General features: G+C 47.1%; 1 protein-coding gene across 10 annotated transcripts in view; it reads left to right on the forward strand.

Moving 5' to 3' along the window:
- JADE1 (jade family PHD finger 1) overlaps positions 1 to 13,580 on the forward strand; it is a 170,220-nt gene that overhangs the window by 115,021 nt on the left and 41,619 nt on the right. The window contains exon 1 of one of the 10 annotated variants that reach the window (XM_064510695.1): positions 7,000 to 7,306. The exons of 4 other annotated variants lie outside the window; for them this stretch is intronic. Coding sequence is in view for 1 of the 6 variants with exons in the window: in XM_064510691.1 (XP_064366761.1) it covers positions 8,814 to 8,817 (4 nt within the window). In the remaining 5 variants the exon portion in view is untranslated. 5 more of the 10 variants (XM_064510698.1, XM_026107537.2, XM_026107538.2 and 2 more) reach the window with 5 other exon arrangements.

Below are 13,580 nucleotides of genomic sequence, written 5' to 3' on the forward strand. Positions count from 1 at the left end.
CAGCTCTTACAACTCTCACTGCTCTCCTAAAATCTGAAGCACAAATTCAGTTTTAGACATCCAGCTTGCAAATGCACTATTAAAGATGGTTGACCTTTTATTTTTGTGTATATTTAAACAGCACTGAAGGATTACACTATTGTAACGTGCTATGCCTGAATCATGGCATTGATTCTCTTTGCTTTGCCAGCAACCATTTTCATGTGTATGTCTTTACCATTATGTCTCAATGTCTCTATTTGCAAAACAGATAAAGTAATAATCTCCTACCTGATAAGGGTACTGTGGTTTTTCTTATGTTTGGGAACTTTTTACTGAGTGTGTATTTCTGATAAGCTCTTAGCAAAGCAGAAGAGCCGTGTTGTTTTGGGTATGTAGTAGTGCAGGTCAGATACAGAGACAGTCAACTATGACCATGTGCTGCGTGACTGTGTGGCCCAGAGAGATATGGGATAAACTGTTTATCCCGATCACTCCTCCCCCCCCCCCCTTCTTTTTGTCAAAGGAGAGCAAGAGAGGTAGGTTAGAGGGCTCAGTTTTCCCTACTGTGTAAAGGTTCTTTTGTTCTGCATATCCTGTTCCTAGTCCTGTCTGGTGATGTTGAACCTCTGAAAGTCTCAGCAGAGAGACAGAAATATGAGAGGCAGTTTTTACTACATTTCTGCTGATTAAAACTTACTGAACTGCTTATTATGCTTACTTATGCAGTGAAACCTGTGGAAAATCTCAGCACTCAATATTGCCACAGGAAAAGACATTTACGTTGGTTTTCATTTTTCCTATGTGTTAAACACCGAGTAGCTTAATTTCTAAAACATCTAATTGGTAAAATCTAAGTAACCAGCAGTAGCCTGTTTGTGTGACTAGCATTTTCTTTATTCAGAAGTAACAGCTTCTTTAGACCCTTTTTGCCTCATCTGTGTAATGTTGAGCTAGAAATTATTAACATGTGAAATAGGTTTCAGGACAACTGCAAGTGAAATCACTGGACCTCTAAGTATTTAGGGAGAAAATTTGCCCTTTGTCAAAATTATGATTGACATCCCTTAAGGGGGATTTCAGGCATGGAAGCTGATAAACTGGTAAGCTGAGAAGAGAGAGATATTTTTACTGAGGATAAACAGAATATCTCCTCTGCATTGTAACTTCTAATTGTCATAGTCCAGTTTGCTGCCATGGCTAGGGCCAGCCAAAGGCGTGGTGTGCTGAGCCCCACCTGGATCCCCTGTGTTTTGGGAGATTGCATGTAGTCATAAGCTCTCAGAGCACCTTGAGTTATTTTCTCTCTTGAACAGTTGGAAAACTCAACTGGTTCCTAGCACAAACTGGAGGGTGTGTGATCTCTCAGACCTTGTGGCAGACCTCCGTTCTCACGGTCTGGAATCAGCTTTAAATGCAGTGAACAGTGAGTCACAGCATTTGGAAGAGGCTGTCTGAGAAGAGACCACAAACAGAAGTAACTCCGGGGCAATTCCATAAAGTACTAAGTGGAAGGAAAAAAGGTCACATAGGAAGCTCCTTCCAAGGTTTCTGCTCTTTCCAGAAATGTTACCACAAGCTGCTTGGAGCAATCTCAACAGCTGGTCTTAATTTTTTAGTTTAATCTTTTTTTGACTCTTAAGGATTCAGAGCTGAAGTTGCCACTTTTTTAAGTCATTTTGGCACTAGGTTCTTACAGAACAAAATAAAAATTGATTTTCTAGTACTTCCCCAATAAACGGGTACCACTACTTCACTTTTAGCAACCGGTTATCAGGACACATTCTGCAATCAGAAAATCTGTAATCAGATTCCTTTGAACTCTCCTACGAGTCTTGTCACAGCACCTTTTTTTCGCTACATGATTTCTGTCTGCACAAACACAATTTAATACTGAAGCTGAAGTTCATTTAGATTAGGCAGTGTAATGTTGCTTGATGAGCTGCCAGATAGGCATGTGTATATACTTCAACTGAGATTAGATCTGTAGCTGCTGAACTCTCATATGCCTGAGGTTTTCACAATTCATTCTTCCTGTACTGAGGGCATTGCCTTGGTTGCTGATTACTTCTCTCATCTTGTACAAAATTGTGTTGTTTACCTTAAAGGTGATGCATCAACTTCATCCTGCTTAACTCTCAGACCTACAAGTTAACTGCCTGCTCATAGTTGTTCCCTTGAGGTTCTTGTTCTGCTGGTTTCCTGTCAGCTTCCACTTTTCAATTAGAATAATTTGGAAACACTTGCTTTCAGGAGCTGTGCTTTTAGACTGTGGAATTAATAAATTTTACCTATTGGGCATGCTTGTTCCTGCTTCACTTTCAGATAAATGTGTAAGGTGAACACTTGCATTTCTGTGCAATGACTGTGTTTGACTTGCAAAAATGTTCTAAGCTATCTATGTGAAAAATGTCATGGAGGTATACTTTGTACTGTGTTATGTGCTATACACCAGGCCAAAGGAGAGAGTATAGTTTAATCATTAGAAACTTTGGACTGAGAGGCATGACTTTTGGTTTCTATTCTTTGTTTTAATGCTGACCTAACATGTGACTTGTGCAAGTGATTTAACCTTTGTATGCCCCTGCTTGCCCACACATAAAATGAATATTAGAATCTCTACTCCTCAAGTTTTGTTGTTAAACAGACTACAAAAGCCTCTCTGTTGCAAGTACCCCACTTGATAACGTTTTAAAAATAAAGTTCAGTTTTGAAGACTCATTTTTATCTCTCCACATCCTCATCCTCTATGGCACTGCTTCTGCTTCCTGGGGCACTGGCTCGTACACCCTTGACAACTGCATTTCAACAGAACAAAGGAACTGTAAACCACAAGAATAAAGCTTGTGAGCACAGGAGAAAGCACATTTTTTGAGTCTGGCCTCTGAATCTGCAAATTGCTCCTACAAGAAATCATGGTGACCATAAACCTCAGCTTCAGAGTAAAAGCAAACAACATACAACTTGAGTCTAGTCTCCCTAAGTTTCCTAATACAGACACACCAAAATTCAGAACTTGTAGATAAGGAAAAGGGAGAAAAAGACAGAGGGGCATTCGTAATTTATGCGTAATTTTGTGAGATGGTCAGATGCTGTGTTGCCATAAATGACATATTGGAATTAGACAAAATTGTGACAACGGTGTTCCTCTAGTCCATACCTAAGCTGTGTGAGAAAGATTTATTTTTGCAGTAGTTAAAAATATGGCACTTACACAATCTGTAAGTGAAACAGATTTACCTATGCATGAGTCAAAATCTTTTTTCCCTTGCTCATGTGAGTAGTCCAAAGACAAAAGGACTTGAGCAGCATTTGGCCCAACTGTGCATCTGCCTTATCTCTCTGCAATATATGCATCTATCACAGGAGATGCAAAAGTTCTGTTGGAGTTATTACTCCTGAAGTTTGGATGCAAGCTAAAATCTTGACACTGCCGGTTTGGGTCAGTGTTTTGTTCTTCCCTTCAGGTTTCTAATCTTGGAAAGAAAAAAGGGGAAAATGGAAGTAAAAGTTCTTTAAAAAATGGGGCTAAAAGAGCAAAAGAAAAGGTTGGAGTTGTACGTGGTACTAGTGCTAAGTTTAACAGTGGGGAGAAACTCGAGTTTATTAGCTCCGCCTTCATGTGGGATGAGACTATGCAAGGATTAACGTGAAAGTTTTCAAGTATAAAAAGAGTAACTGGTATTATCAAATAAAGAATGAAATACAGTAAAATAAAAATGTGAATGAAAAGATTTTAGCAGATACAGCTGCAGCAATACATTTCCCACTAAAGCCTGCAGCAAATATGTTGAAAAGCCACATATTCTTTCCTTCCTTGACTTTGTGCATCTGCCCAGAAATAAGTCAAGAGGAAGAAATTAAGCAACTATATAAACAATCAGAGGTTTAGATGAAATTTAATATGGACTGAATATACCTAATGAAACAACTTGGAGAAGGGACCAGAAGTTCCGCATGTTAGTTCAAAGCCTCCCTTCAGAATTGATATGTATTCTCTGAGTGCTCCTGGAATGAGTACCAATTCCTGTATAAAGATGACTGAGCGAGGCACAGAGCCTTATTAATACATGAGATTTTGTTATAACAAAATGCATACTTTGCAGAGTGGTTAAATATCCATTCGGCTTGAAGGCTGAAATTCTGGTCCCGCTGATGTTTGTGGAAAAACTTCTACTGACTCTAGTTCTAGAAGATTTTACCCATAATCTTGAGATTTAGCCAGTGGAGGGTCTAAAGGGCAGCAGAAAACTATTATGAAGTCAATCTTTCACTTTGTTGCCTCTTCACTTTTAGTGTCAGGCCTTGGTCAGATTTTTAACATAGAATTACGATTTTTTTTTTTCTGAGTTGCTTGCTTTTACCTCTGTTTCATTGCGGGCAGCCTGCCTGGTCCGGCAGGTTGAGCTAAGCACTGATTTTGTAGAGAAGGAAGTGAGGAACACTCATACAGTCCATTCTGGTGACTCCACCAGTGGTATACTCAGGCAAGAATAATAGCAGCGTCTTAAACCACTAAAGCCATTTCTGCAGTGAACGTCTCATCACAGCCTATATAGATCCCTTTTTGAGCATTGTTTCATATTAATGATGTGAGTGGCTTATCCTGGTATGCTTTATTATATACTTTCCTGTCTGACCGTAGCTATATTAGTATAAAACTTTATATCTGTAATGTTAAAGAAGTACAGGATGTAACCTTTTCTTTGTAATGTGTTTTCCAGGATACACATTATTCTTGTAGCTATTACCCCTACAATTTTTCAATATTCTTTTAAAAAGTATTAGCGCATTATTCCAGATTAATGTGCAGGGACAAAACAGCATCTTTCTTCTGTTCAGCATTACCTTCTTCATAAAGACTGGACTAGCTGCTTTTACAACACAGAGAGCTTGTGTTTGGACCCTTTTCTAGAGGAATTTAAAAAGCCTTTTTAGTCACTACTTTCTAAAATACAGCCCACCATTCTGCAGACATTCATGTTTTGTTCTTACATGTATGGCCTTGCATAACTTCCAGGAGAAATGTTTCCTCAAATATGATACGTAAGTTAAACTTGGCTGTGTACACAAAGGAAAGCCAATTAAAGAGAAACAAAAACATAGTCTCAGATGTAGGGAGTTTGAGACAAGAAAGTTTTCAGCCTTTCTCCAAAGAAATTAGAGCACCTTCACATTGCAGGTTTTCATAGAAGCCAGTTCTGAACTTTCTTTGAAAGCATTCAGAAAGATGAGATAAATGGCACTTCCAGTGATTCTTCAGCCTTTTACAATTACTGAGCCTCTTAAAAAGAAAAAACACATATGTATTGGTATTACAGAGGTGCATAGCTCTGTTTATCAAATAGCCTGCTGACAATAGCTTTTCTATTCTTGGTTGCTTTTTATGGACTCTTCAGAAGTAGTCCATGAGCTCCCAAGGGGCCTGCAGACCACTGAGTAAAAAAACCCACTAATCTATACTTTTTTATACTATAGCACAGCAGTGGGTGTACAATGTTTAGATAATACAGATCAACAAATTCTCCAGTCTGTGACTCTTTCTTCTGGGAGCACTGAAAATTAACGCTTTGGGTAGGTTTCTGGAATTTCAGGGGAAAGACAAAAGGTGATATGAATGTCGTTCTGGCAATAAGTGGAGTACTTATCAGATAGGAAGATCTGACATTTCCCAGAGATGATCAGGCTTGCCTGTAGGGTGTGCCATGAGTGGAAACATTTAAGGCCCTGAGCCAGCAAATGTGAATGACATCAGTAGAGCTCCTTCCAATTAAACTGCTGGCGTGTGTGAAGTTACTCTTCTAGGTGTCTTTACAGGTCTGGACTCCAAGTTAAGTGTACGAGAAAGCAGAGTATGTGAGTTTTTTAATTTTTTTTTTCACGTAGATTAAAACAAGAGGAATAGTTCAGGCTCTAAAATCTGAAGATGCTTCAGGCTGTTCTACAAAATTAAAAACATGATTGTCTGATTTTCACAGTAAAAATATCTTTGGGGAAAAAAGGTATTTTTATAGTAAACTGCAAATTTGGGGTATGTGTATCAGTGTAAGTCCTGTTTCATTATTAGGTGGGTAGCTGGGTGAAGATGGCAGGATGAATGACTTGGTTCCCTGTTGAGCTAAGGTGTGATTCTCTGGCAGACAGATATTGCTGTGGGGGGTGCATTCATTTGTATTTGCATACTATGGAGATTAGTTTCTACAGATAGCCTTAATTTTGTGTCTGAGACTACGTCAGCTCTTCCCTGTGGTGGTGATCACCTCATAGGGCATTTGCCTAGGAATTCTGTTCAAAAGGGAGTCCTCCTCCACCTCGGGAGCCTAAGTTCATGGTCTGAGGTATTTTATCTGAAAACAAAAATCTGCATTCAAAAATGTACTTTTTTGATATTTTAAAGCCTAGTGTGTAATTTGGTGGCAGTTTAAGATAATTTCTCTTCCTGCTATAAAGATGTGAACTGAACTGCAGTAGCTCTTTGCAGTCTTTAATAAAAAGTATCAAAGTTAGGGGAGCAACAGGGATAGAGGGCACTAGGGGCTGAGACCAGGGAGCGTGCAGTTTTATTCTTGTCCCCGCCAATTATTTGCCATGAATGTGACCGTTATCGCTTAACTCTTACGTGCCTCAGTTTCTCTGCCCGAAAAGGCGATGGTGCCTAACGAGGCACTGTAATTCCCCGGCTGTGAACCGGCTGGGTATTTTTGGAAAGGAGAGCTGTTGGGGGGCAGTGCCCCCAACGCCGCAGGCAGGACCGCGGCGCGGACACGCACAGCGTCCCGGCCGCCAGCCTCGCAACCCCGCCCGCTGCCCTCCTGTTCACGCCCGCCCGCAGAGCAGGCGGGACCCCGCGGCGCGGGGGCGGCCGGGCTGGCGCGGCTCGCAGCGCGGTCTCCGGGCGGCGCCGGGAAACGGCCCCCCGCAGCGGCCCGCGAAGAGTTAACGGCGGCGCTGGCGGAGCCGTCGCCTCCCCACGCCGGCTCCACATTATTATTATTATACCCCCCCGCCCCTTCGCTCTCCTTCCAGTTTTGGCAGGGGATTAAAGTAGCTCCCCCCTGTGGCAGCAGTGACCCAGAAACGAGTTTGATTCACGGAGTCCTTCCTCCATAACAAGTACAAACGTCAGTCAGAGGGAGTCTCTGTGTGTGTGTGAGTGCGTGTGAGTGCGCGTGTGGCGCAGGGAGCCGCTCTCCGCGCCCGCTCCCCGGCGCCGCGCCGAACTCATGAGGCGGCCCCGAGCCCTCCGCGCAGGGGGAGCCCGGCCGCGCCGCCCGCCCTCGCCGCCGCCGCCTCGCCGCCGCCCCGCCGCCGCCGCCGCCGCCAGCAGGTAACCGTGCCCGCCGCCGCCCCGCCGCCGCAGCGCCAGCCGGGGGAGCCGCCAGCACAGCCATATTTGATGGTTTTTTTGTCGCTCCGGAGGCGGCGAGAGAGCAGTTTCGTGCCGAAGGTCGCTGCCTAGTGGAAATAAGATAGTACGTCATTAACATGGCGCCAAAAGCCGTGCGGCTCGGCTCGGTACGGGGCGAGGGGAGGCGGCCGAGTTGCAGCTTCGCTATCCCACAAGCAACTTGTGCCGGGCCGGGCCGGGCCGGGCGGGAGGGACGGGGCGGTGGGAGGAGGGAGGGGAGGCTGTTTTGCCGCTCGGGGCGGCGGGCCGATGCCGCCGGCAGCGGGTGGCTTTTTGTTCCGCCGCGGGCTCCGGCGCGGCAGACAAGCCCCGCGCCGCGCTCCCTGCCCCGCCGCTGGCTGCGCCGGGCGGGCGGGCGGCAGCCCGCGTCGGCCTCCCTGGGAAGTAGCGTCGGAGCAACTTGGTAGACAAATGGCAGCGGCAGAGCGCAGGTCCTTTTTAGATACAGATGTATAGGAAGAGGGCGGGGGGAGCCATGGCCAGTGTCTGTCACTGTATCACCCACATGTCCAAAATACCCATCGCCTCTAGCCAAGGGCGGGGAGTGCCGGAGTGGGGGAGGTGTTTGTATGCAGAAGCAGCTTGGTAGTTGCACTCCCCCCAATCACACTCGGCTTTTGCTTGTAGTAAAAAAATGCTTGGAGAGCATAAAAACTGCTCATCGGTGAAATTAAGCAGAAGTTGCCTTTTCGAGTGGGAGAACCGCAGCCGGCAGGTCGTGAGCTCCATGCCCGCGGGAGGCTGTGCTCCCAGGCACCGGTGGGTGTTTCGGAGGAGGTGGAGGTCGGCGTGTTGTCATAGGTGTTTTGGGTGCCCCCGCCCCCCAGGCGAGCGCTGAGTATCTGTTCCTGGAGAGCAAGTTGCAAGAGCCCCGAGTGCACGTGTTTCAGAGCGTGTGTGCGCGGCGGGGAGGGGGGCGTGCGGGGCTGCCCGGCTGCCGCCGCGGCGGGGACTCCGCCTGCAGCCCGCCGCCGACGGGGGCGGCAGCGCCGCCGAGGCCGGGCAGCGGCGAGCAGGTGCACGGCGGCCCCAGAGCGGCCGGGAGCGCGGCCGGGCCCTGCCCCCTCCCCGCCCCGCCCGCCTGGGGCTGGGGAGTTGAAACGCGAGCGGGGCTCCCCGCACCGGCAGACTCGTGCGGGTGCGCGGCGTAAACTTTTGCGAGCCGTCGCCGCTTAGCGGCTGAGCCGCCCCTGCAGCCCCGCGCGACGCAGCGGGACCCCCGGCGGAGCTCGGGGGCGGCGGCGTGGCAGCGCGGCACGGCCCTGCGTGCGCTGGGGGGTGAATTCGGGTAGGACGCTGCTCTGCTTTCCTCCCCGCGGCGCTGGATGCAGTCGTTGTGGCACCCGGTAGTTCCTGCGATGATAAATCGACCTGGCCGTACTAGAATTTATTGACGAGGTGGCCCGACGTCACCGGCGGTGTTAAAATGCGTACGTAACGTGCGCTGATATAACAGCCAGTGCGAGGGGATGGTGGCAAGCGTGTGAAGTTGCTTGCGCGTAAGTCAGGGTATCCCTGAGATTTGTCTCTTCCTCCGTCTCCCCGAGGGCTTGACGAGCGAAACGGGCCTGGGTTGTGGTGTTTTCAGATAACCGCATTATTCCTGTGTAACGGTCCCTCCTCGGCCTCCCCGGAGGAGGCGGGGAGGAGAGTGCGGCTCCAGCGATTATTCCACTTGCTGAAATTAGACAAAGCCGCCCTGATGCTGCTGCCGCTGCCACTCTGCGCGTCCCTGGGCTCCGCCGCTTGCGTGTTCGGGGCGTGATTTCCCCCTCGCCGCTCGCGCCCGCCAGTTCATTAGTGATATGTGGTGGGGTTTTCGTTATTTTGGGGAGGGTGGTGGCAAAGGGTGTTTGTTTGTTTGCACCGCCTGCTGGTTGGCTTCCTGTGACAAGAGGTGATACACAGTTTCCAGAACTGTCTGGGAGTGGGAGGAGAGACAGACAGAGAAAACGAGCTTAAGTCTCCGTGCTCCTGCTGGTGCTCAATCCGCGAAACGGCCGTCCCGTTTTTCCCTCCCCTTCTCCCCCCCCCCCCCCGCCCCGCAATCGCAGCATGGGGGTGGGGGGGCGGAGATGGGGAGGGCGGTTCGGCAGTTTTCGGCAGTGACAGGGATTTGGGCGAGAGGGAGTGGAGCCGGGGGCACCAAGTTTGATTTGCAGCCGGGGTCGAGCGGATTGGTGCGGCCGGCGGCGGGGAGGAGCGGGGGAGGGAGCCGGGAGCAGCGGCAGCGGGAGGAGGGGACGAGCCGAACCGTTTCAAATGGAGACCGGCGGCGGTGGTGGTGGTGCTGCAGCCCAGGAAGCTGCCACCCCCGCGGGGGAGGTGCAGCCCGGTGGCACCGGGGCAGGGAGGCGGCTCCGTCTCCTCTCCCTGCCGTTGGCCGTGTCTCGGCGCCTTGGGAGCCGGCGGCGGCGCGAGGAGCCCTGGGCGCGGGCGCTAACGGCCGGCGCGGGTTCGCGCCCTGACCGCGGGGGCGGGGGCGGTGGCGGTGGCGGGCGCGGGCGCCGCGCGCGGTCGCCCCGGCAGCGCTGCCCTCGCGGGCCAGGAGCTGAGGTGGGGGCGCGGGCGGGGGGCGGGAGGCGCCGCTTTTGAATCCTCGCCTCCGGCGAGGGCGCCTGCCCGCCGGCGTTGGCAGCCAGGGTGGCGGTCACTCGGTGTTGGCGCTGCTCACCTGTGAGGCGACTTCAAAAAGCCACGCTGCCGGGGGCAGTGCGTGCCTCTGGGCCGCTTCTCCTCCCTAGGTCTCTTTCTTCAGGTGACAATTTTACTCTAATAAAGTTTATCCGGTCGCCCACAGGTGAAGTCTGTGGGGTCTTGAGATCTCTCAGTTGTCCAGTAAGGACTTGTCGTGTTTGATACGCGAGCGTTTGTGTTGCTGCACACAAGTGTTAAAAATAGATTTCTTCCCTTTGGATAGCTGTTAGACAGTGTTAGAAATTATGATACCAGTTAACAACACATTTTAGTTGACATTTTAATTTCAATACAGGAGGATGCTTTTATGGCAGTCCCATTTATTTATTTATTTATTTCAGAGAAAGGTTTAACTGTGATTTGGAATAATTTCCTTTTTAAGCAGACACTGTCTTTTAAATAAGTCAGAAGCTGCCCACACTCACAAACCAAAAACCTTCATAAAAGTTATGCCAAAATATGCTTGTTATGATTCTATTTCTAGAGGTTTCTCACACTCAGTGGGATATTGTTGGAACAGCAAGGGTTGTACGTTTTAGTGGCAGGCTTTTCCCTCTGGCTGCAGATACCACTCACTCCCTGCTTTTGAGCTATGTTTAATACATATGTTTAAAATAAAATAATAATAATAAAAAACCCCTCTCCCCTCACAGCTGCAGATTTCCCTTCCAGCTTCTCTGGTTTCATTCCCAGTTCACAGAATATAATAAAAAACCTTGAGTATTTGCACAAATGTTTTCTCCATGTGGTTAGTGCTGCTTCTTCAAGCTCCTGTTTTCTGCTGGAGTCGACCACGCTGACAGCTTCTTCTAGATGGGAGAGATCAACTGTAACGGGAGCAGGGGTGGTTAAATTAATTTGTAGAGGCCAATTTATCATTGCTCAGTGCTGTAGGCAGTCGCACCAGCACGGTCTGGGAATAAATTGCTGCCACTGCCTAGGTCGTAAGGTAGCTTGGTGAGCTTGTCTTGCATAGATGCGTGAAGGGAGCCACACTGAGGAGTGCTGAGCTGATGCGCTCAGCTTGTGCTTCTGCTTTTCCTTTGGATATTGTGACTAGGTGCGCTGAAGGCAGTAGAAGTAGTCCTTGCAGAGAACACTTGCCCTTGGAATGTACTTTTTTTTTGTTGTTTCAGGAGACTTTGAGGACTTTTTCTCCACATTCAAGGTCTGTGGCTTTTGGTGCTGGGGCCTGTCTCACAGAATTGTATTTCATTTAAGATTAAAATATGAACTCTTATTTTGGTGACTAAAAATGTGGCAATCAAGACTTTAATAGGTGATAAAGAGGAAAGTAGAAGCTTCTAGGTGGGTTTTCACAGTATAACTTATTTTTGAGGTAATTCTGTTTTTTCCTCTGGGCATAGAAGAAAAAATCATAATGTTTTCGTGCCATCTCAGGTGTCAATTGGTGAAGAGTGAAGTGGTGTCATAAACAAGCTACTTAAAAAAGTGTAGAAGCCAAATGTCTTCATCTACTATCCAGTTGATTAAGGTTATGTTATACTTTACTTCCATTTGTGCAGAAGGTGTTTTGAGGTGATCTCTTGTGTACGGGAGATATTTGGGTCTCAGTTTCGTTGCAGTTAGTGGGTTACTTTCAGGAAAAGCCAGTTTTTTGGTTTGTCTTCAGGGTGTACATCTACCATAATTCTGCTTTCTTCCCATTCTGTCTCTGCAGCTGTTCAGCGCAGTTTATTACAGTGACACCCATTAACACTGTTACAGTTAATTGTCTGTCAGAGTTTGAATTATAAACCCTTTTTACCCAGAGGTTTCTACAGTCCTTAGAAATATGCTAGTAAGAATTGTGCTATATAAAATCTTTGACCTGAGGATCTACGTTTTTCTAATACAATTATTTAAAAAAATCTAGTTCTGTTTAGCTATTACCGTAACAGAGACTTTGACATACTTTGCATCTTTCTTTGACCATGTATCTGCTTGAGGTCAAATTCAGCAAAAAAAAAAAAGTATACCATGTTCTTTACTTTGTAGTGGTAGCATAAAAATGCTTTATAATGTGCTTTGTACTGCAGATGAGTATATATGTGTGCACAGGCCCGTGCCATTTTTTATGGGGTAATGTCTGGAATTCTGCTCTGAGGAAGCTAGGAAGAAGGGTTCAGATTTTGTTTGTTCATATCTGGGCAAGTCCTAGGACTTCAGTGTGGGAGGAAGAAAAAAAAAGTAAAAGGAAAGATTTGGCATTGATGGCCAGTGTAGTTTTTGTTGCTTGTTGGATCTTTCAAATTTATCTCTTGCGGAGCTTGAAAATGAGAAGCATGATAATACATATTGGTAAGAATAGTGGATTTGCTGCACCCTGTCACATTGCTGATTCTAACCCATCGCAAGGCATCTACCAGCAATACTGGAAAGTAGGCAGAAACATCCGTATTCCTAGCTATATCTAGTTATTTATGTGGAGTTAGATATTTGTTGCTGACTTCGGCAAGGATATGATATGCAAATCCAGATATTATTTTGGAGTCTGACATTGATTCTGGATTATCATCTAGTAATTTTGTTTGCACAGCATTTTACAAATATATCTTTAAAAAGGCTTACTGCTCTCTCCAAAATACAGTAGGCAAAAGAAACATCTTAGGCATTTGTAATTTTGTTCTTAAAAATGATCCGAATAATACTTAGAAGTTGTAAAATACAAGTTCGTAGTTAAGTTTGTATGTTCAGAGTGTGTACTTAACCAGTGAATAAAGACCAGAGCTTAACTTTTGGAGCTAGTGTGGTGAAAAAGGAAGACAGAAAAGCCACTGGTGACATGCTGGCTCTAAAGCGTAATGCCTTCAGGTGCTGGGGCAGTGCAGCAGAGCAGCAGCACTTGGTGCGCCCTTTACAACCTCTGCCAGCCTTGCCAGCGCCGCCCTGGTATAGCTAGCGCATTTGCTGTGCTTGATGGCTAAGAAGTCATGGTCTCTGTCCCATCTGTACGATTTATTGCTGTGATGTGATTGTGTGGAGTACTCCTAGATGCTTTGTCCACCCTTGGAAATGAGGCTGTGCTGCCAGCAGAGTCACGGCTGTTTCTATAAAGCTGTGTTTGATTAAAGGCTGGCATTTGCCTCAATCCACTTTTTTTTCTTCCTCCAATAAATATTACAGCCCTCAGTAGAAATAACTATGAGCATGCTGTGCAGTGATTGGTCTGCCTGATTTCCTAACGGATGCCTTTAACAGGCAGAAAAAAATCACCTTTGAAGGAAACGGAGCCGAAGCTTCGTACAGAAGTTAGGAACGTTCTCAGGGGATCGCACCGGGGCTCTCGCGCAGGGGCCCCCTTGTCACGTCACAGTTGGAGGCAGAGGTGGAACGGGAGCGACAGTTCTCACCCGAGGGTTGGTTCTGGGGGCTGCTGCGTTACTTCGAACGATAGCGACGGTCGAAGTATTCATGTTAAGGAACTTTTGTGAGGTACCTTTGTTTATAGCACTAGAACTGCTGGGTTATTAGGAATTTATGTGTGTAACTGAAA

This window comes from Dromaius novaehollandiae, chromosome 4 (genome assembly GCF_036370855.1).
Source record: "Dromaius novaehollandiae isolate bDroNov1 chromosome 4, bDroNov1.hap1, whole genome shotgun sequence".
NCBI lineage: Eukaryota > Metazoa > Chordata > Aves > Casuariiformes > Dromaiidae > Dromaius > Dromaius novaehollandiae.